This window comes from Setaria italica, chromosome III, assembly GCF_000263155.2.
Source record: "Setaria italica strain Yugu1 chromosome III, Setaria_italica_v2.0, whole genome shotgun sequence".
Lineage (NCBI taxonomy): Eukaryota > Viridiplantae > Streptophyta > Magnoliopsida > Poales > Poaceae > Setaria > Setaria italica.
Window position 1 is genome coordinate 21,113,838 of NC_028452.1, and position 23,879 is coordinate 21,137,716.

At 51.6% G+C, this 23,879-nt stretch overlaps 2 protein-coding genes and 1 long non-coding RNA gene across 3 annotated transcripts; 1 reads left to right on the forward strand and 2 right to left on the reverse strand.

Moving 5' to 3' along the window:
* Nucleotides 1-5,475: 5,475 nt before the first annotated feature.
* On the forward strand, nt 5,476-13,074 carry LOC101779584 (pentatricopeptide repeat-containing protein At2g30780). The gene is made up of 2 exons (XM_004963721.2): nt 5,476-7,182; nt 11,739-13,074. The coding sequence occupies exon 1, from the start codon at nt 5,644-5,646 to the stop codon at nt 7,177-7,179; it is 1,536 nt and encodes a 511-aa protein (XP_004963778.1). The 5' UTR covers nt 5,476-5,643; the 3' UTR covers nt 7,180-7,182; nt 11,739-13,074.
* Nucleotides 12,453-15,215, reverse strand: LOC111256853. Its single transcript, XR_002677163.1, has 2 exons — nt 13,526-15,215; nt 12,453-12,929 (listed from the first exon to the last, which is right to left on the reverse strand). It is a non-coding gene; the product is annotated as an uncharacterized LOC111256853 (long non-coding RNA).
* A 5,833-nt stretch (nt 15,216-21,048) lies between these two features.
* Nucleotides 21,049-23,754, reverse strand: LOC101755384 (gibberellin receptor GID1). The gene is made up of 2 exons (XM_004962059.4): nt 23,343-23,754; nt 21,049-22,792 (listed from the first exon to the last, which is right to left on the reverse strand). The coding sequence occupies exons 1-2, from the start codon at nt 23,379-23,381 to the stop codon at nt 21,779-21,781; spliced, it is 1,053 nt and encodes a 350-aa protein (XP_004962116.1). The 5' UTR covers nt 23,382-23,754; the 3' UTR covers nt 21,049-21,778.
* Nucleotides 23,755-23,879: the final 125 nt, after the last annotated feature.

Here is a 23,879-nt window from a genome sequence, read left to right on the forward strand (position 1 = left end):
AAGATCCAGAATGTTGCAGTATATCGCGGGAGATGCACAAAAGAGATGTTATTTCCATTCTACCCACCATAGTTTGAACTGTTGGACAGCAAAAGGTGCCACTATCCAATTAGTCAGATCGATGGTGCTGGAGTCGGGCACTCGGTCGCATAGCCGACTATAATCAAGACCTTTGGTGAGCTCACCTCGGAATTTTGCATGACCGACGAAGAAGACGTAAATCGGCAGCTGACCTAGGCCGAACTGACGTGCCACAACGGATGGATTGTAAAACTCGTAAGTAGGGGATCCTTCCCCGAGAAAAAGTTCGCCGGTAAGATCCCTGACTTGATTAAGACGTCCGTGAGATCATTGTCAAAGGTATTGGTCGCCGAATCATAACAGAAGGGAAGCTCGAAAAGTGGTTCTGATCTCTGTTATGGGTACCAACTGGTGGTTTCTTCACTAAAGCCGTTTTAAAAATATCTGAAATATTCGGCTACTTTGGTGGCAGTGAGCTGGCAACCAGGGAAGATTGATGCTGCCTCGCCGAAAGAAGTACATCGGCGCCGTACGGTAGGGTTTTCTTCTGACTCAATGTTAGGGAATGTCATGTGCTCCACCCGATACTATGAGATCTTGCTCATATATAAATTGAGCCAGAGATTAATGAACCACCAGGGCCCACCTGGGTTTTCAATCGGCTCTCCCTTGGATAGTTTGACGCCGATTTGGTGCAGCATGTGATAGGCCGATCCTAGTAGATGCTTCCCGAGAGGGACGGCGGCTCCTCTTGATAGTGCTTCGGCCAGAGCCTGTGTATTGGAAGAAGGACCGACTGCTCTGCCGCAGAAAAGGTGTTTCTCTAGCCACATCATCAAGAAGGTCGTGTATTCTCTCTTTGAAACTGTCCCGGTCTTCATGTTGTTTTTAATATACCCCTTCCACCCGCCGATTCCTTTTGTCTCCAGCCAATGGGTCGGCTTGACCAGATAATGGAAGGGAGTATCAGGGGAAGAAATGTCAAGGCCGGTCAACATCACGACATCAGCCAAAGTGGGGGTCATGGGCCCATGGCCAAAAAGGAACGCGTTGAGGGCGTCGGACTAGAAGTAGGAGGCTTCCATCACCAAGGGCTCATTTCTTTCCATTTGAGACAGAGAAAGATTGATGCATTGGCCGATTTTTTGCTCGTTCCATTGAACTCTCTTGGAGTTGGCTATCCTTTGGTACCACCCTTTCCAACCCGGGGTTTCATTCGGCCAAGATCTAAAGGTCCCCGACCACTGATCCAACTCCATTGGGGATTGTTTAAACGGAATTCTGTGAGTTTCTAAATTTATTAGCTCGGTTGGGTCTAGATTTCCCATAGGACCGAGACAGATGAGGCCAGGGGCTTAGGAAAGGCGAATGATGATTTGGTGTCTGACCGCCTAAAAAAGGTAAAAAGGGAAGAACTAAGAGTGGATCTAAAAATGCATGGACGAAGAGAAAAAGTTTCGGATGACTACCTCCGGGATGAAAGTCATCGTCGTTGACGGGGCTGCTGATGGGGCTGCCGCCACTGATGAAGTCGCTAGAGGAGCCTTTGTCGCCGATAAAGCTGCTGCCGCCGTTGATGGTGGAATTCCTAATGGTGTCGCCATTGGCGGATGAAGCGGAATGCAGATGGGAGAGGGATCGCCGCAGATGCAGTTGGAAGCCAAAGGGGTGCGCCAAGAAAAGGAAGTTACTGGCTTGTGAAAAAGAAGTACGGGACGTGCCAGTATTTAAATACGGTCCGAGAAGGGGTAAAGGCGGGATTTTTACCGCGCCGTCGACACGAATTTCGGGGGAGTGGTTGTCTTAGGCACCCGTTTTGAAAAGATTGCAATCATCAGGTAGGAGACCGCGAAACGGAAGGATATTTTTAATGTGTTTGTTTCGGAGGAGAAGTTAAAGAATTTCAAAGTAAAAGTTATGTTTTACTCTGAAACTGGGGGGCTTGTGTTGACACGAGATTTTGACACGTTTGAAATCGGCGTCAAGGGAAGAAAGAATTGGCCGATGCGGCAGATTAAAAGGTCACGACCGGGAATCGGCCGATTTAGTGCTACAGTTGGGGATCGGCCGATTGACACTTTAATGTTTTAGCGGACGGAGTTGGTGGAGATCGGCCGATTGGAAGGCTGGAGTGATTGGGCCAATATAGGCTTAAAGTGGGTCAGAAGAAGAAGAAGATAAAGAAGGATTGACCCGTGGGAGTACAATAACCAACTCCGATACGAGTTGTGTTTGTAAATATTCATTTTCGTTTAAAATTAGAGATAGATCCTAATCGGTTAGGAAATTGGTTGTAACGGGCTATAAATAGCCATCTTTAGAGATTTGTAGAAAAACACACCAATCAATACAAATAAATCTACTTTTTCATCGTACTTTACGTTCAAGTCGGCGACTTCGCCAATACTTTTCTTCTTTCACGAGTTCGTACGGGTTGGTAGGGCTGCATCAACACGATCTCCGGCTGATTCTGTAAGTTCTGCTTATCGAGTAATATCTAAGCTTTAACCTCGGACGCATCGCTGTCGTTTCGTTTAGATTTATTCACCAGTTATCGGTATTTACTAGAATTGTAGGTTTTATCTATCGTTCTAGTTTTGTCACTAGTTATCACGTTTGAGATTTGAGCTATCAGCTTTGTTATTATTATTTCTTATTCATCATCATCACATAGCCGATTAGATCTATTTCAAGTGTTTCCTTCGTAGCTTTGTCTAGTTTACTTCAGTAATTTTCTTCACAATTGCTACATGATCGTCGGTTGTACCATAGCCGATTGTCTTTTTATAGCAAATCGGCCGATTCGCTCATACGCTTTCTCGAGATCGGAACCTTAGCCGATCGGAACCCCTGGAATTTGTCACGTTTTCTTCCTTGCCAATCAACATATCAGATTGGTTGGCACGCCACGCGAACCGCACCAGGGCGATCACCCGAACAGGAGTTAAGCAGATTCTCCCGGGTCGTGTGTCCGATGCTGAGGGTCAATCGGTTGACTTTTAGCGCCAACAATTTTGATCCGAGACAAGTGGTTTTATCAGGTGAAATCCGACAAACTACCATTTTAATTCGGTTAAAGTAACCATTCGCATTTGAGACGAGGTTGAGTACACTTTAGTCGAATTAACTTGGGTGGTTTTGCCACAGCTTCATGTTGAGCCAGTAGACGAATCTGCCTTGAGGAGTTGATGTGATTATCAGGCCCTGCTGTGGACCTGATAAAGGAGTCTCCTTGTCCGGATCCAAGTAGTAGTCGAGGTCCTTGATTGTATCCTTATCGGATTGTAATCTGGACAGGGTCGCCTGATAAACAGTGGTCATGTTGCGGAGTTCAAACGGGAATCTACTCTGGTGGTAATCCGACTCGCATGATGGCTTATGTGCCAGCTCGTGAAAGCCAATCCGACTGGCGGAAGAAGTCGAGTTGAACTCGGACTTGTCCCCCCAGGCTCTGACTAGGTCAGAAATTGAAAATTCGCCGAAATTCTCAATGAGATCCTCCAAAGTTTGGTGCTGGAGCTTCATGGTTTGTTGCTTCTTCTCCGAGGTCGACGCAATGTGGCGACGAAAATTTCCAGCGCCATCTATGATGCAAACCCAGGAGCCAAAGACGAATGTCACGTCTGCTTCAAACGTGACGATTGACTTGATGATGACTTGTGCTATCAAGTTCGCCAGTGGATTCTCGGCGAGAGCCCCTACCTAGCGCGTCAATTGTCAATGTTTAGACCCGGTAACCTACCGAGAGGGGTGTCCGAGGTAGTGTTTTGGTTAGTGGGGCACGTCGAGATCAGGAACTCGAAGGTAAACGCAGACACATGATTTAAACAAGTTCGGACCGCTAGATTGCGTAATACCCTACGTCCTGTGTGTTGGTTGGATTGAATTGCTCTGGAGGGGGTCCCTACCTCGCCTTATATAGTTGGGGTAGGATTACAGGTCGGTTGATTACAAGAATACTAGTCGGATACGACTAAAAGAGTTTTACTCTTATTATAACGAGTATTGTCCTAATTCTTGACTAGTTCATGTCTTTCCATGTAGACTACGTCGTCCTGCGTCATGGTCTCCATATCAGATACGTCTCGATGTCCAATCCTATATTTAGGATTGTCCAAACCTTCTGATGGACGATGTATATACGACAAAGAGGGCCTAGCTAGCACGGCGACGATGACTTAGTAGAGATTGGTCTCCTACTAGTGGTGCTCCATCTTGAGTATGACTTGTCGATCTCGACCAGGTCCTCATACATGTAGAGGGAGGACATTCTAGCACAGAGCTCGCCAATGGCGGTCTCAATGGGCCCCTACGCGATGACATCGGTGGACAATGGCGTGTGAGCGTGGCAGGAGCTGGTGTTCGAGGTCAGTGTGTTGGCCTTTAAACAACGATGTGTGGTTTTATCCATAATCCCTCAAGGCGTAGCGGATGAAGAGCTGGATATGGATGATGGATTGCCGGATCAGTTTCATCCTTTTTATCTTTATTATTTTTCAAAATCTTTTTCCCAAAATATGTTGTCCAAGTGGATTTACAGTTAAGGGCAAGTATATTGGTGTTGTCTAATAGACGGTCTCATGCATTGACACATAATTTTCAGACTTAACAAACAATTTGTACAATGGGTTATCTTTTTAAATTATCTAATAGTAATTCTATTTTCTTAATTTGTGTATAAAAAATATATTATGAGTTGCATGGCAAGCACAGCTTGTACAATGGTGGAGTAGTCATTTTACAGTCCTGAAATTTAGGGGGTGTTTGTTCCTCGAGCTAAAGTTTAGTCTGTGTCACATCGAATATTCGGAGGCTAATTAGGAGGACTAAATATGAGTTAATTATAAAACTAATTGCATAGATGGAGGCTAAACGGCAAGACGAATCTATTAAGTTTAATTAATCCATCATTAGCAGATGGTTACTGTAGCAGCACATTGTCAAATCATGGACTAATTAGACTTAATATATTTAGACTTAATATGTCTCGCCGTTTAGCCTCCATCTGTAATGGGTTTTGTAAATAGTCTATATTTAATACTCCTAATTAGTATCTAAACATTCGATGTGACAGGAGCTAAAGTTTAGGGGGAGGAACTAAACACCCCCTTAGTTTATGAGACAGTTGTCGATCTCTTTATGTCTCCTCACCCTCTCTCATCTACATCAGTAAAAATTCTACGTAGTATTGCATGCATGAGACGACCTATGAAACTGATGATCTGCTATACCTTCTTCTGTGAGAGCCTGAGACACACTGCAACGTGTAAAAACAGTTGCCACATCGACCAGACTGACTTTTTCCAATTTTCCTTATCTCAAGACCTGACAGCCCGTACCACTTGTTGTGTGGGCTCTTCTCCTTCCACCAGGAGGCGGCGGCCAGGCAGGCCGAGCCGTTTGCAAACTCGCCTGGAAGAAGGCCGCCCTCGCAGAACACAGGCCCAGCTAAAGAAACCCATTCAGAACTCAGCGGCGAGCTGGCCGCGTGCGCTTCTCCTCCACCACTCCCCACGCCGCCGATCCCTAAACCCCTCGCGCCGCCGCCGATCCCTAAACCCCTCGCACCGCCGCCGCTGATCCCATCCTCGGCCTCCTCCTCCGCCGCCGCCGCCTCCTCCCATGTCCCGCCGCCCCGCTCGCTCCCTCCTTCCCCTGCTCCGCCGCCGCGGCCTCCACGAATCCACCACCCGTTGGTCCTTCACCTCCGTATCCGTCCCACACGACGCGATCTCCTCCACCTCTTTCCCGTGGCCGCCGCATTCCCTACCTCCTACTCTGCCGCCGCCCGATCCCGCCGGGACGCGGTGGTCAGCGTCTTGGTCCCCCGCCTCGCCGCCGCTCTCGCCCTTCACGGCCGCTCAGCTCCGCGCTGCCGTCTCCTCGATTGCCGCCTCCCTCCTCGCGCTCCCGGGGCCCGACCCAGACCCGGCGCCCGACCTCCACGCCCACTCCTTCCCGACCCTCCTCGCCGTCTCGCCTCTGGCGTCGCTCGAGCTCCTCTCGCTGCTCCGGCCCAAGCCGCTGCTCGGCCTCGCCGTGTTCTCATTCCGCCGCGCGCTCTCCCCGGCCCCCGCGCTCGGCGAGTTCGCCCTCGCTATCTCTCTCGCGAGCCGTGCGCGCGACCCCGACGCGGCGGCCTCGCTCTTTGCCGACGCCACCGCCGCCCACTCACCCGACCAGGCGCTCTACAACGCCCTCATGGCAGCGTACATGCACAACGGCCTCCTGGACAACTGCCTCATGACCTTCCGCGCGCTGGAGAGCGACCGGCGGTGCGGGCCGCCTAATGTGGACTCGTACAATATCCTCATCAGCCTCTTCGGTCGTTCCCTCCTCGTTGACCACATGGAGGCCACGCTTGGTTCGCTAGATGCTTCTGGGCATCCCCGCACGATTGGTACGTATAATGCAATCATCGCTGGATACGTCACTGCGTGGATGTCGGACAAAATGGAAGCAGTGTTCCAGGAAATGTTGTCGGGTCATGTTGCTCCAGATGCTACTACACATCTCTTGATGCTGAGAGGATATGGGCATGCTGGGATGATCTACAAAATGGAGCAAGCTTATGAGCATGCTTACAAGTATGCTGGAAAGGTTGACATTGTGCATATACGTACAATGCTATGCGCATACTGCAAGTTTGACCATGTAGATAGGATTCAAAAGATTGAGGAGTTGTTGCAGAGGTTGGGTCCTGATGACTACAGGCCATGGCTACATGTGTTGTTAATTAGGGTGTATGCTCAGGAGGGATTGGTTGAGGGGATGGAGCTGCGGATCGCTGAGGCACTGGAACACAATGTCATTGTCACCACAGCGAAGGTGATGCGGTCCGTAATATCAAGCTATTTTCAGTGTGATGCGGTCGACAAACTCGCACATTTTGTCCGGCAGGCTGAGGAGGCCGGTTGGAAGCTGTGCCGGAGCTTGTACCACTGCAAGATGGTGATGTATGGGAAGCACAATCGGCTGGAAGAGATGCACAGGGTTTTGGATGAGATGGAATGTTCTAAATTTGGCAGGACAAAGAAGACATTTTGGATCATGTACAAAGCATATGTTAGTTGTGGGCGAAGGACTGAGGCCAATACTATACTAGGCATGATATGGAAGCACGGATTTGGACTTCCTCGCAGTGTATCTGTTCAATAACATGTGAGTTGATACTTCATTCCTGATCCCTTGACAGATTCACCAATTTTATGTACCTTCTCTTTTATATAATGCCTTTTTTTCGCTGCAATTGTAACTGTTGATATTAGCATTTTGAAATGCTATACTGTGATGCGACAATGCTGTACCTAAATATTCAACTTGAAACTAATTCATATGCTGTGTAAGAAAAAAAATAAGGATCTAAATATTAGCATACTGTGATGCGACAATGCTGTACCCTAAATATTCAACTTGAAACTTCTTCATATGCTGTGTAAGAAAAAAAATAAGGATATGATTAGTAGTACCATACCACATAAATACCCATTCAGCACTGTGAACAATTCTGAAGTACGACTGTACTATATGTTATGCCGGAGCATCTGAAGTTCTCCAAGCAGTCTTTGGCTAAGGGACTGTTTGTTCTTTAGCTGTTCGCTAAGAGATTAAAACAAGACTGTTATTTTCTCTTTCTTGAAGGGGACACTATATTATGTGAATATGTTTTCGAACTTTCTTGGCATCAAATCGTGGACCCTTTGATTCTGGACAGAATGATGCCTGAATCAGTTTTATTTATGACCTTACTAGACAATGCCCTATACTTACCTGTACATTCAGTTCTGTGACAGCATAATCTGGGAGTTAGTGTTTGTTGATATATGGCTTTTGTAACACATACTATAGTACTAGCACTCCCACAATAATGTAGGTATGCTGACAGCCTGGGAATTTTTCTGTTATATCCTGGTTCATATAGTTCTTTTTTGGGAAATATGTTTTTCAGTATACCAGCATCAAGCTAGTGCATATTAGTGTTTCTAATGTTTGGAATTTCTTGATGTTGTTAATCGGTTGGCACCTAAAATGCACGATATTTTGCTAATAAGGCCATATCTAACATCTTGAAGGAGTGATAGAACAATTATGGTTGGGCCCTACATGTAGTAATGCTCAATAGAATTTACATCTGCTAGAGATATCCATAAAGGATAGTAGCCACCTCAGCATTAGTACGTCAATGTGAATTACTGAATTTGATCAATCATTACTAAAGTTTATTGGGAACATGATTGAAATGAATATTAGAACAATGCCTGGATGTAGTAGTCAGCTCTGCAACAGAAATCATTTGATCAGCCCATTAGGCAGCCTTTAGGGTTGAACTATGGTGAGAAAAACATTGAGAGTCATCCAGTCTTCCTCTTTTCAATACTCTGCCATTCATATTTGATATTTTGGATTCTAGGACTATAGCAATGGTGAACTTATGGGCAATGTATTAGCGGTTCTAAAGTACCTGATTTTTCTTATTTATTGTATCTGAATTATCTTGCGCACATATTGTTGTTTTCTATTATTTCAACATTAAATCGCTCTGCTGTGGCTAACACCGTGACGACATAGTCTGGGAGCTAAGTCTTTATTATTTATATGGATGTTTTTCATAACACATACTATATTACGAATGTACTGGCTCATACTGTTCCCTCATTTTGAAAATATTTTGTTTGATATATCTACATCTAGTTGATTCCTAATAGTGCCTTTAAAATTTTGAATTTAAGGACAATATTTTTGCTTGCAAGACCGTATCTGACGTCCTGAGAATTTCATGATTAAAATTATGGTTGGGCCCTAAATGTTGTGATGGTTCATGCAAGTGATATCTGCTGTAGATTTTACCATTAAATATAGGTAGTCTTGGCAATTTTAGTATTATCAACATGAATCTTATCTCATGTTATTACAAAAGTAAATGTATATTACAGCACCACCTAGATGTCAAATACAAGAAAATTCTGCAACAACAAATGTTTTGTGCAGCCTATCCGATCCCGATAGAGGACCATTGTTACTGTGATTAGTTAGCACATGGCTTTAAGTTGTTCTGCATTAGTTGTAGTGCTTGTAAGTTATTTAGTCATTTAAGTTAGAATGTTAGATCGCATAGGTGTTTTAAATTGGTTTTACTGTTAGGAGCCCCTTATAAATAAGATGGCATTAATGTTCTCTTCAATTAAGACAGAGTTAACTTTTAAGAATCACCAGATCTGCGGTCTCATCTTTCTACTCCCGTCCATCCCCTTCAGCCATTGCCGGCTGGCCCTCCTTTGTGCAGCTCTTACAGTCTTACCCCATAATCATCTTAAGATTACTGCAATTTTTAGAGCCAATAACATGGCTTCAGCTACATGGTTACCCAAGGCCAAACTGAAAGCTGCAATAAGAAGGTATACACCATTACTGGCGTCCATATCACAATGAAGGACACGATGGCAACTCCCAAGACTTCCTGCACCTGTCTTTGGGGGTCCACATGTCTTGAGCCACCAGCATGCCTTGAAGCAATCATTTACCACCAAGGGTTTTAACGATGACTGACATCAAGCTCGATGATAAAGTGTTGAGCGAGCGAGGGGGAGTTGTCATGTGCACGTGCAGTCCATTAGAGCTTATTAATGTGTTGTCCTTTTGCAGTTAACTTTGTGTGAATAGTACCTTTGATTGTAGCATGTGGATTCAAATTTGTTTGCACTGCTTGCATTGCATGGGAATTGATTGTTAGAAATAAGTACTTTGAGTTAGATTGCATCTTATCTTTAGGCAGGAAATTGGTAATTGCAGTGATGTTGATGAATTCCTAGTTTTTTATTTTTTTACTTCACTCTTATGCACAGTTTAGGCTGGAAACTTGGGCCTCTTAATTAGCAGGGGGCCTGGTAGTTGATCACCTTGCACACCCCCATGTATGACCCTCTTGGTTATCATTGAGCCCTACCTTCTAGTATTAAGCAGGATAGCACAGTGTTTTCAAACCATCTATTAATCATGTTTCAATGATTAATTGACAAAATGGTTTGGACATTGATCAGATGTGTCGACTCAATTAGTTAGCCTAGTTGACTGATCAGCTGATTAATCGTCGGCTAGTCATGATTAGTCTGTCAAGCCTGGGCGACCAACTTGCAGCCAGAAATTTGGGCTTGGTAACTTCAGCTCAATAGTATTTTAGCTCAGTAGAAATTAGCCTATGGAGCCTAGCTAGCTTGGTTGAAACCATGGATGTATGCCCAGACCACTCAATTTCAAGAAATTAGCCTATGTTGGGATCGAAACAACTAAACAAGTGACCACCTCCTGGCCTATCTGTGTTCTCTCTACTCTACATGCTTTGTAAGATGCTAATGTCCTCAAGATATGGTTAATTAGATTTACAGTATAGCTAACTGACTAGGCAGTAGGCAGGCTAGGTCAACTTGGTCGACTAACGAACTGACTAACCATGCCTAATTGTTTACATTTGGCTAATCGATGCCCAAGCGACTTGACTCGACTTGTATGACTTTAAAACATAGGGATAGTATAAAGGTATACGATGCGTAGATTTTGGCACATGCATGTAGAAATGAGATTTTGATGGGTAATGTGTAAGATTATCTTAAACTGTGGTCACGCAACATTTCTGGAACTGTGGAATCTAACAACATTTTGCTAATGGGTGTCTACTATAAATCATGCTGCGTTGTGAGATATTGAAAGGAACGTACTCTTGAGAGTTCAACGCTCTCCCAGGAAACTTCAAACTAGCAACAAATGCCCATCTCAGAAGTATTAACCCTGCTTTGTCTATGCAAATTGTTTGATAGGGTTTATGAGAAAATTTCACTGCTCATTGACCACATCTGCAATGAGAAGAATCTACAGCTGCTGAATTGGCTTGCAGAGATTCATCTGCAATAATTTTCAATGCTTAGGTCATAAAATGCTATTTGCTTTCAGAGATTGCTTCTTCTAATGTTAGCTAATGTGTCTACGAGATAGACTTCTGGTACAGCCTTGCTTCATTAGCAAAGCCATAAAATGGAAAGTTTTTTTTTTGCAATGATGCTTATTTAATTTTTGTGCTGTTCCATTGCACATGTTTTATGAGCCTAAGTTTGGTTAGCATTAGGAGAATCAAAATTGAGACTATTCTGCAAAACAACTGTTTGGATTTTGGAACACAGCAATTTCGAAAATTTACAATAATCAGTACAGTACATCTAAAATTCATTTGCAATCCCTTCGTTAAAACAGGTCTGAAATAGGAAAAATGGAAGACCGGGTAAGGGGATGTTAGTTTGTCACTATCTACTGAAATGTCTTGTAATCATGCATGCTACCTGATTGTGTTTTACGGTTACTTTCTTGCTGGTCTACTTTAGGGTCAGCTTGAATTGCTAGGGCTTTCATCATGCATGGCAAACTTTCCTAGTTTCCTTTGGACGGGTCCCATATATCATAGACACGATGAGCTTATGGGAAAATGCCCTTAAGCAGCCTCCTTATCTTTTCTTTTCTTGGAAAGTTATTCTTATCAATGCTGGTGTTAGGCACAGTTTATAATTTACTGCTTGAATGAACTTGTGATTGCTAAATTGTGTTAATAATTAGCTCCTCCTTAGTGATAGAGAAAAAACATGACATTAATCTTTGAGGTTATACTGAAGCTTGCCTGTCATGGTAAAACCTTATATTAACTGGCTAACTTAGTGATAATCATACAATTGCAGGATCTATCTGCTCCACCTGTTGGGGAAAATTTTGCTGTCTTGACAAGGTATTTAATTGCTACATTAGGCTGTTAACGCCATATGCGGTTTTGATGCCTTTGCTGCTTGAAGAGCAAAATGACTCCACGTGAAACTCAGATCGCCAAAGTACCTGGAACTATAGAGGTGAGCGGCTGTATCTATGGAATTTAGGACTTGAACAGACTGCTGAAGTTGATCGAGACATGTTGCCTTTGCCACGACATTTGAAGCTGCTGCTTTTTCTGGCCCGTTCTTGCTCAGTACATGCATCACAGATTCACAGCAGCCTGTAGGGGTGCAGAAGTACTATTTGTGGGGTTTGTCAAGAAGATAAACCATGCTTACAGAGTAGATGATTCAACCAAGATGAGGTCTGCAGTGCATCTCTGCTTCTTTGTTCAAACTCCATCCTTGATGGCAAGCAGTCTGAGGTGTCTTCTTGCCTGGTGTTGCAGTTCCAGCTTTATCAGTTGAAGGTACTACATGGAAATTGTGGCTGGATGTTTGTTCTGTTGCACTTGCATCTCGTGTTATCATACAAGCTGTTGACAAATCAGTGCTTGGCAGTAAATCTTTGGAGCTTCACTGTCCTCAAGCAATCAGCACTCTGCTTTGGAACTCTACAATACAATGGTGCCAGATTGCCAGGTAACTCCACGTTCAAGCTAAGATCAATGGCTTGCAAAGCATTGGTAAACCAGAAAGAACTTTGATGATTTCATAGCAGCTCAAATGGTGATACAAACAAAAGGTACATGAGCTTGTCCATCATGGTCGAATGAAAGGAACCAAACATATTGGAGATAGCACTACAGATCTGCATATATATTCGTTAGGATCATTAGTGGTGCCGCCATGGCACTTCCAGGTTCTCTCATTTTCAGGCTAAAGCATGACGTATATAATGTTCTGCCTTTTTCCCACAGATTGACATTTGCACCAGTTTTTAACGTGCGTGCAATGATTCTTTAGCCAATCATACAAGGTGTACTCAGCAGAAATGCAGTTGTCAGGCGTGTCTCATAGTTTTTGTCTTTGTTCCATGTATCTTAGCCTCTCCTTTTGCAGCTGCAAATAATTGTAGGCCTCTTGTCTTATTGCTTTCAGATTGGAATCCATGTGTTCCAATTTGTTTGGTCTTCACACTCCTCTTTTGTCCTCTTGTATGACCTGGAATGCATCAGTAAGATATATCATGCTCTTGCTTTTCAGCACTTTAACTTTCCTGTAAAAAAAAGAAGCTATACGATTCATTTGTGAACGAACTTGTCTGGAAATTCCCGTCAGTGAATAAAGTGAGTATACAATCTTTCTACTTGAAGATCTGAAGCTGATATCAAGTGTGTCTTGCACTGTTTTGCGATGAATCAGATCTGGTTTAATATAAGTTATTGACCAATGATTACGGACCTTGCCGGTAGAACGATCTGGTCTGCGTGTGGAATCCGGATAATTGAAGCGTGAATCTATACCATTTTCTATCTCGAACATTATCGGCTGGTGCTGCCACTTGGCCAAGGTCAAGAATTTTGAGTTTAGGAGCTGTGCTCTGGGCTTCTATGTTTGTCACTTCCATTCATGTTGGCCATGGCGAATCTTTCCCTCTGTTTGGTATTTACTATACTACAAGCATTTTCTTTTTGAAATAAGACTATACTACAATCTAGTGTAGGGTTTCGAAAAAGAATCTAGTTATGAAAAAGGACGGGAAGTGGAAGGGTGTAGAACGCCATTCATGTGTCCAAGAAAGGTTGCGAAGGAGTTACCTTTCTTCAAGACAGCTTAGCTCAGACAGGGTGAGAAGTTGGGGGGCGACAAGAATCATCCCACTCTACCCGTAGCTTAGCTCACACTCTACCCGTAGCATAATGCTTGGATCTGAATGGATAAGAACGCAGACATGGCAGTCTCGATTCAGTCTAGGCAGCTCACTGGAAACATTGTTTGGGGGCAAAAAATTATTCCTAACCACGGGTGGACCGAGCGGTGGTGCCTTGCATGAAACTGTGGTGGTTCAAACAAAAGTCAGCGGGATTTCATAATCTCCCACAATATCAAGGTCAAGCCCACTGCCCACCTGCCCAGCTCCCAATCATGTGGTAGCTCTCTAGTACATGTACTTACATGGTGCATGCCAGAAGCCACCCAACACGAGGAAAATGTTAAGCCATGCATGCTTGAGGCTCATGGCCGAGAGCAGGGTGTCACGACAAGCGCATCCAGACATGCCGCAGCTGGAACACTTGACGTGACCAATTAGCCATGAGGCATTGCTGTCGCAATTGTTTCCTCGGAAGCGACTACTCACCCGAAAGGGTGGCCTGCCAACGTGCGAGGAAAACTAATTGCCAGCGCCTTTCACCCTTGGAAATTCAGCTCGGACAGTGCGGGAAGAACATGTCCCTCGCACGTACGATGGTTTTTTGGTTTTCTTCCCACAATCGGGAAGAACAGGGAAAGAAGCTGCGTTCCTCTGCCCGCAGTACCGCACCGCAGCGTCGTCTCCCAATTTCCTGTTCCAGCACCCACCGCTTCCGCGATCATACGTGAGGCCGGGGACCCGAGAGACCGAGAGGCGAGAGCCCAGCCGATCGAGAGACACGTCTCCGCGCATGGGCCTCCTCCCGCCTCCTCGCGATAGCAATTCCCCACGCCCCCCGGCTTTCGTTTCGTTCGAGCCGCCTAGCCGATCTGTCCGCGCCCTGAGCAATAACTCGGCGTCGGCGTCGTCCGCATCCACCACGGTGGGTCACCGTCTCCCCTCTCCCCCAGTCTCCCCCTTGTCGCGGCCCGCTATTTTGTCACGGCGCACGCCGCAGCAGCAGCAGCCGCCGTGTCGCTGGCCGCCACGCCAATGACTTGCTCGCCCCGCCCGGGTACGCACGCTACAGGGCGAGAAGCGGTGGTCCTCCTCGGCTGCGCGCGCGGTGGGGGACGTCGGCACGGCACGCGCGCGCGCGCCCACTGGCTGGCTGTGGCTGGGGTGCGAGCTGCCAAGCGGGCGGGGCGGTACGGACGCCCCCTGGGGGCGAGTGTTCCTTGGATTTTGCTTTGCTTGTGTGCACCACAGCTCCGGCGCACATGCCCGGATCGTGACCCAGGAAAGGAAGGAAGGCTGGAAGGTTAGGGGCGAGCGCGAGCATGGGCAGCGTGCACGCTCCTCTCTCTCAGTTTCGGCTCGGCTGGTGGGTGGTAGGTGGTGGTGGTGCCCGGCGTTGGACGCTTGCGTTGTGGTGTGGGCAGCGGCGCTCGGTCGGTTGTGGCAGCGTGCAACTTGGGCAGTGGTCATGGATCCGCATTAACGGCCGCGTGGTACTGGTGCTCGGTGCGCCGGCCACGCCTCTTGTAGTCTTGTGGCCTTGTGGGTGCACGCGCGATTATTTCCAACGGACCGGCGAGCGAACTAACCAAAAGCTTTTCAGTTGGACCTGCGTGCTTTGTGCGAAACGTGCTGAGCTCGAACAGCTCAGAGCTGCAGGAGCACGGCCTGCGGCCGCGCAAGTCAAGCACGCGTGTCCAGCCGGCAGGCCGGCGGTGTGTCTCGCTGGCACTGGCAACAAAATCCAAGTCATGCTTCTTCTTCTTCTCTTGTCGTAATCGCGCACGCGGCGTACGTACCACACGGCGCTGCCCAATAATACAAAAACCACAACACACACACACACCTTGTCGCGTAGCAGCCCCGCCGGGCGCGAGCTGGAAACCCTCGGTCGCCGTCCTCGGGCCCGGTCTCGCATCCGCTTGTCGCGGAACGGAACGCCCCCGCTTGTCGCGACCCCGCGCGTCACGTACGTACGCACGCACCGCCCCCGGTGCCACCACGCGCGGCCACTTTTGGCGTCGCCGTCGCCGCCAGCTAGCCCCGCGGAGGCGGCAGGGAAGCGCCAGCGCCAAAGCCACGCACCGCAATTAGCGACGACGACCCCCTCCTCCTCGGCCCTCTCGCTCAGAAAATTAGTTAATCACCCCCCGGCTTGAGCTGGACAGCCAATCCGCGAGCCCGGGCGGGCCGCGGCCGCGCACATGGTTAATTGATTCGTAGCCGGCCGGCGGGCTGGTCGCCCGGCGCGTGTGAGCGGAGTTAAAGTCCGACGGGTCGCCTTTTCGCCGCGCAGCCGGGCAGGGTAGAGCGCGCCGGTGCGCCCGACGGGGCCTCTTGTCGCGGCACCCGCGTCGTCTTGTCACGAGCCCAAGGCCTAGGAATATCCCACTTGTCCTCGCCGAGCTTTGGGGTGGACGGTCCTAATCCGGCGTGCGGAAGCTAAAAACCACGCGCGCCCGAGGTTCGACGCGCCAAGCTGCGTCACGATCCCATGACCGGCCGCCGGCCGGTATTGCATTGCGCGGGCTTCTCTTTTATCATCATCATGCGACGCCGTACCCTTCGAACGGCGCCCGGTCGATGGATGCTCGGCCGCATCGATCGCGCGCGTACAGCGTACTACGTGGCCGAGCGACGAACAGGAATCCGTGTTTGGGCCATCGGTTTCCATGGCAATCTAGTAGCGGCGTGCCGGCGTGCTATAGATTGTCGCGTCTTTTGTCGCTCCCCCCGTCACTACCTGTTCCTGTGCCGGTGCCGACACGGTAGCGTCGTCATTTCGCTTGCCCTCCGTCGTATTGTCACGACGAGTCGATCGATCCTGTGCATGGAACAAGTGATAGAAAAAACACACAAGATCAAACAATGGAAAAGCGTACCCGTACCAAGAGTCTCTTTATGAGAGCATGATTCCCCAGGTGACCAAATTACATGTCCCACAGTATAAGTTCTCTTCAAATCAACAGGATTAAAAAAAACAACTCCATCGCGTGGAAGAAAAAAGAAAGAAAGGCCCCCGATTTGTCCCGAGCTCGCGCGCTCGCCGCAGAAGCGACACGGCGCGGGGGCGACCGGTTCAAAGCAAAGCTCGCTCACACTCCTCGCCGTAGCGTATCCATCCATCCCCCTCGCCATTATCACCCGCAACAGGCGGGGTATAGATCCGAGCTCCCTTTTCTCTCTAATCGTCCAACGCAAATGATGCCGAGCACCCAACCCACCCGACGGCACCGCCTGGGAGGAGCCAGATAAACAAAATAAAAAACGGGCGGGGGCGCGCGGTGCCAGCACGCCATCCATTGGCACTGGCACCCTTTTGTCACATGCCCATTGTGCCCGGGTCTTCTAGTCCACCGGCGACCGCACTGTGCCGGGATGCGGGATGCTTTGACTTTCTCGCCGGTTCTGCTGTCTCCGGGCGTGCGTTGCGTTCGAATGAGCTGCTGCAGCTGCACCGTACTGCACGCTCGAATGAAGCCACAGCGTTGCCCGCAAGGAACGAACCAAAAGCTCCCCGTCCCTTCCCGTGTCTGGCTTGTTTTTACACGGGAGAGAGAGAGAGATCTTTTACCGCTGTGCTGCCCGTGAACGTGGTGATGCCTTGCCTGCTTCAGCGGCCATGTGCGCGGTGAAAAAAGGAGACCGACCCACTGCTCTCATGCCTACTAGCCAGGAGCTACAGCACGGCAGAAAAGTACAAATGCTCTGAGTTGCTCGCATGCGTCCGGCGGACGGGAGGCCGGAAAGGAGTCGAGCCCCCAAAAACAAATCCAGGAGCGCCCCGGCGTGGGGCTCCGGCCCCTCTCATTGGTGGACAGAACAGCGCCAGCGGCAGAGGACTCCAAGTCAAAGCGCGCGCGCGAGCGAGCGAGCGAGGCGAGGAGGGAGAACCGGAGAAGTGGACGAGGTGGGTGCGTGGGGCGGCGTGGCGCCCCCATTAATTGCCATGTAAAGGCCGTGCCGTGCCGACCTTGTCCCGCACGGGATCCATCCACCTTCCACAGTTCCACCCAAGCAAGCGCGGGGTTGTGTGTGTGGGTGGGTGGGTGGGTGGGGGGTGGGTGGAGGGAGGGCGGGAGGGGGTAGGGCCGGGCGGGACGGTAGATGGATGTGAAACGCGCCAAATGCTACCGGGGCAGCCCTACGGCGACGCGGATTCCCCACCGCACAAGCCAACAAGACCCGGAACAAAACAAAAGCCGAGCCGAGCCAGGCCAGACTACGCCCAGGCGGCCCCAGCACGGCCAGACAGCTAGCGCGAGCCTCATCCATCCGCTGCCTTCCCCTACCCCACTCCCCGTTCGTGTACGTGGCCGCGGCGCGCCAAGTCGGCAGCCAGACAGACAACCAACTCCCTCCCGCACCGCACGTCCCGATCCCGCGCCCGCCGGGGCGCCTGCGTGCCGACGCACCCCCTCCACGCGCGGCCCCCGCGCTCCGTCACGTGGACGCGCCGGCGCCCGGTTCCTTGATTGCGATCGCTGTAGATCGCGAGAGCGCCCGGCCCGGCACGCAACGGCGCCGTCCCCTACCCCGCCGCCCTCGGCACCCCTCGGCCGCACACGTATCGCCGCCTCGCCGGAGGAGCGGATCAGCGGACAGAACCGCTGCGTTGCCTTGCGCTGTTCCCGCGTCGGCATTGGCTCCTCCCGCCGGGGGAAGAACGGCCGCCCACCCACGCTGCTTAGCACAAAAAGATCGCGTGACAAGGTTGACCACGCGGCTCCGTCTCTCCGAGACCGCGACGGGCGCGGCTGATGCAAGGGGTGCGCTGGTGGTGACGACTGACCAAACGGGGACGAGTACGAGACAACCACGCGCGGACGGATCGAGTCGACAGGGCACTGACACGATGACCGACCGCGTGCCTGTCCTTTTTCGGAAAAAACGTCGACACCCGTTTGGCCAGCGTGACAACACGACAAAAGGGAGCGAATTCCCATGCCCCAAACTAAAACTCCACCACGAGACACGAGAGAGAGTGTTAGACAGCGAAGTCGCTTCACGGCAAATATCCCGTGGCGCAGGTGCAAGCCGAACCGTGGCCGGAGCCAACAGCTCAGGCTCAAGCAGTGAAGCAGGACGTCATATCACGCCAGCATCAAAACGGCACAGGCCGAGGTGAGAGAACCCGGCGGGTCGACCGCCGGAGCGATCAATTCGGGGAGGAGCCGAGCAGGTAGTAGCGGACGAGACGTCTGGCTCACCCGCTCACTCACCGCCGCCGTACCGCCTGCCTGTCCGCCTCCCGGCCGTCCATGCCATGCCTCCTCAGAAACGGGAGGAGACACTGGAGACCTCGCCGTCGCCCGTTCCAATCAAGCTCCCTTTCGTTCGGCAGCGAGCGCCCCAGGATTGAGTGGTGGGCGTTAGGTTCTGGGCTCAACAGGACAACACATCGTTTAACACATGCGCCCCCAACCGATGGAAAAGGCGCGCCGGGGGAGTAGTAGCGAGTACGGAGCGGCCGATCGAAATCGTCCGATCAGACGGGGCTGGAATTCCTTCTCTCGCCGCTCCCGGCTCGTACGTACGACGGCCACCTTCCTCCCGGCGCGCGTATAATTGCGCCGCGCCGGATGGGGGCACGTTGCGCACTGTTTGGGCCCCGTACTGCTGCCGGGGGATCCCTGCCTGCTGTGCTGTGTGCTCCCGTCCCCTCCAAAGAGCACGTTTTTGCATCCCCGCCCCTACGTGCATCAGGTCGACGTACGTGTAGCCGTGTAGGTGGCAGAGTTCTAAGTAGCAGCAGCAGCACCTGCTTCTTACCATTGAATGTTTGCGATGGTAACGGCGAGTTAACAGCTCCCATTAGTCAATCGGAACCGCTAGGAATCCTTGTCACCTACTGCGCGATTCAATGGATGATGATGGGTGGTGTGTTTTTTCTTGTGCACGGGCGTGAGGGGGCATGCCGTGCCCCCGGCGGCAAAAGCTCGCTTTCCACGGCAACGGCCACTCAAAAACCCTGCCAGTTTCCACGCAGCACGCAACTCCCAAATTTTTACAATCTCCGGTAGCCCCCAGTCCCCACCAGGGTCCGAGAAAAACGAAGAGGACGCCAACGCCAAGCCATTACGGCCGAGCCGGGCGAGAAGTGACACCAGGCAGGCTGGCGGCGACAGCACTGGACGGGAGTACGACAGCAAAAGAGACGGGGGGAGGGCACGCGAAAAAGAATAGAGGGAGTCGGTGGCCAAAGCTCCTAAACGCCAAGGCTAATCCTCTTTGTTTGATGTTGATGGGCACCGGCACGGGCGGCAGTACACGCACAGACCGGGGTGCCCGATCGATCTGACGCGCCCGCGGATAGAAGAAATGCGAGCCGGCCGCGGCCGGCACGGGCCGGCTGGCTGATCAGGCCGAGGCTCGCGGCTCCGCTTGTCTTTTTGCGGGAGACTTGTGGGCGGCCTGGCCACGCCGCCTTTCCAAGCGTCAAGAGATTCATTCAGAGCCTGCCGCGCTCCCCCGGCCGCAAGCGGCTTTTGGCAAGTGCTGCACGAGAAAGTCTCGGCCTCCTTTTGATGAGAGGTGCCCCGGTGCCGCCGCACCCCGCTTTACAGCCGGCCGGCCGGCGGCCGCGGAAGAAAGAACGCGGCCAGCCGGCCATGCTTTTCAATGGGTTAATGGGTTCAAGGTACTCAAAGATCGAGTGGGAGATCTTCCCCGAGAAAAATTTGTTTTGCGTGCATTGCGGTTGTTTGTGCGAGGATCATGACTAGGTGCAGGCGTAAGACTATTTCGTGGTGCCGGCAATCAGGTCGTACACACCTAAACAAACCATGTATGATGCATCCACCGTATTTTGAGCTCCATACCTCGATTGTCTACGACAAGACTGTCAATCAATGGAATCTTCCAATCAACGCAAAAGGGAAGCAAAAAATAACTTGGCAAAGAGCGACACAAATACCACCAGCATGGCCCTGTGCGGGGATGACACGCGCACATCAAGAATAAGGTCACATTCGCCGATTCGCGAATCGTAACCAGCAGCCGCGAGATCGGGGGGAGGCGAGGATGGGGACGAGACGCAAACCGGAGCCAAATCCATCCCCCAACCACTACTGAAGCGGACGAAACGACACGATCCATGCACCTACAGCGAAAGGAGCATGAAAATGTCACTGGCAGGAGGGACGTGATCTAGTACTCCTCTCCCCCGCCGGGATCGCAGCAAGCGGGTCTTCAACCTCACGCCGACGGCCGACAGACGCCCCCGTTCCAAGTACAGGGGATTACAGAGGTTTTTAGCTGTCGAAGCTGCGTGCAGAAGGAATGGCACATTGGCATCGAAGCTGCGTGCAGAAGGAATGACACATTGGCATGGGGCAAGGACGCACAGTCATCGCCTGAGCCACGAACCCCAGGAGGCAGAAGCACAAAAACCACGCCTGCAACGGGATGCCCGTGCAGTGCCATCCTCCTCATCGCATTTCACCGACACCCATGTGGGAATGAAGCAGAGGCATTCAAAGTACACGCGTTACAACACATTAGCAGCAGTTTTCAGCAGCATTGTATACAGAAAGGATCAGAGGACATCAAGAGAGACGACAGGGCCAGATCAGGCCAGGCCAGGCCAGACCAGACCAGCAGTTAGGAGGGGAAACAAAAGAGGGGCAGTACATCTCTTGTGCCTCTACCACTAGCCTTAAAGATTGGGAAACATCACATATGTTTCACAAAACATGGGTAGATTGATAGGTTTGAGGGTATGCATAGGCACCCATCCAAATCCAGAAGAGGAACTACTACATCAAACACAAGCAACAAAAAGGCCATCCGCCTCCTTGTCGATCCATCAGTCCAACACTGTACACAGAATGTTAGATGAATTTCCTCTGGGGGTGAGCCAGAGGGTGATTGAAGGCGAAATAATAGGCTTCTCTCCATCAACCAGGGACGCAGGCTTCGCGATCAGCAGAACGATTTCCTTCATCCGGCGAGACGACAAGGGAACAAAAGTCACCATGATTTCTTTCCAAAAGTCTTTATCAGATGTCTTGCCATGGACAGCAGCAGCAGCAGCAGCAAATGAGCCATGCCATCGCCGGAATTCAGATGATCCCCAAGCAGCAATATAAGAGGCAGAACTATAAGTCAAGCTTACCATCTTGCTATAACAAGTGGTGGATTGTGTGTGTCGAGGAGGAGGCGACGGTGGCGGGTTTTATGATCAGCAGCTGTGTATGTACTAGAGGTTAGCCCTGAGGAAGTCCGAGATCTCCTCCATGACCTCGTGGTAGTGGTCTGTGTTGGGCAGCAGGTAGAAGCCCACCGTCGCCTTCTCGCGATACACGAGCTTGACATCGTGGCCGTCTTCCCGGAGGCCCTCGGCGTACGCCAGCTGCCGGTCGCAGGTGAGGTCCAGGCCCGACACGATGATGAGGCTCTTGGTGAAGGGGAGCCCGCTGAGCCGCCGCCCGTTCGGCCCGAACGGGTTGCACGCCGGGTGGTCCCGGTCGGCGTCCTCAGGCAGGTACGCCTTCCAGTACCAGTCCCTGTCCTGGAGCGTGACGAAGTACTTGCCGTCCAGCCGCCGCTCCGAGTCGGTGCGCTCGGTGCCGCCGAACATGGCGTTAAGAAGGATGTTGCCGGAAATCTTGATCCCCGCGTCGGCGGCGCGGACGGCGACGTGGTGCGCGATGTTGCCGCCGGAGCTGTCGCCAGAGAGGAACACGCGGGGCTGGGCGTCCTCGCCGCTGCGGAGGAACGGCTGCGACATGGCCCACTTGAGCGCAGCCCAGCCGTCGTCGTAGGCGCACGGGTACCGGTGCTCGGGGGCGCGCCGGTAGTTGACGGACAGCACGACGCCCTTGCTCAGCTTCACGAACCGGCGGCACAGGTTGTCGTAGATGGCCGTGCTGGACGAGGAGTGCGCGAAGCTGCCGCCGTGGAAGAAGAGGATGACCGGGAACGGGTCCGGGGACGGCGCGCCGGTGAGGAAGTCCAGGATGGGCAGCGTGACCGCGGCCGCGCCCGCGGCGTTGCTAGCGGCGGCGCGGTAGATGCGGACCTCGAGGCCGATGGACGGGTCGATGACGTGGTCGAAGGAGGAGACGCCCTCCTGGGCCCGCGCGTCGGGCGGCACCCGGCGGTCGAGGTACTCGGCGAGGTCGCGGTCGAAGGTGCCGTCCGCCCGCCGGAGCATGTTGTACGCCAGCTTGAAGTTGGAGATGAGCACCCATGTGTGGATCGGCACCGCCGTCTGCGCAGGCACACACAACAGGAAGCCAAACATCAACAGCAGCAACAGTAAGACGAAGAAGCATCGCAAACACCTATTCCTTTGCTGTTTGCTCGCATGGGCGAGAACGCCAATGCGGGCGGCGATCTTTCGCCGCCGCTTGCCAGAAAAGATGCAAGCTTTGGCATGATTGGCCCCTTCCCCCTTTGTTGGGTAGCCATTTCCGTAGCATCATCTCTCACCACTCCCCCCGAAACTCCAAAAACAACGGGGGCAAGGGAGAAGGGGATAAAATTGGGATTGAGCCCAAAGGGGAAAGAAAGGCAGCGATTGACCGGGAAATCACCGGCCAGGGGTGGCCCCAATCCCCCTCCACCGAATCATAAAGCGGCGGCACGAATCGGGAGCCCGCGGCCCTGGCGCGCACCCCCACACAAGAACACCCTCCCGAAACGCGCAACCGTGGCGGGAGCCGGACGCAAGGACGGCCGGGCACATCCGCACATGCCCGCACGGAGCCGGCTAGTACAGGAGAAAGGCAGGGAGGGGAGGGAGGAGGTAGCGGGCGCACCTTGCACTCGTTGCGGTTGACCTCGTCGCTGCCAGCCATGGCGGTCGGCGGGCGCCGCTGGGCTTCGGCTACCAGAGCGCCGGCTTCAGGCTGCTGCTGCTGCGGCCGCAAGATCTCTCCCCCGGGCGACAAAGCCAGCGCCTTCGCTCACGGCATGGGCCGCGGAGGCCGCGCCGCGCGGAAGCGATCCCGCCCAACCGAGCCCGGCGAGCGCCGCGGCACGCGCCCGCGCCCCGATCTCCTCGGCGCGAGCAAACCACCCCCCCCCCCCCCCCCAATCCGAATCCCCCCCCCCCCCAACCCTCCTCCGGGCTCGCACGGGCCAAGTGGGGGAACAAAACGGCGGGCGCGCGCGGCGGCAGTACGAGGAGGAAAGCGAAACGGGGACTGTAGCGGCCCGAACAAACCAGGGGGCGCTGTGGTGTGTGAAAGGCACAGGGGGGCGCGGAGAGATGGAGGGGAACAAGAGGGGAGGGGGAAAAGGGGGGGGGGGGGGGGGCCTGTTATATACTTTTTTACCTAATTATTCTTTTTTAA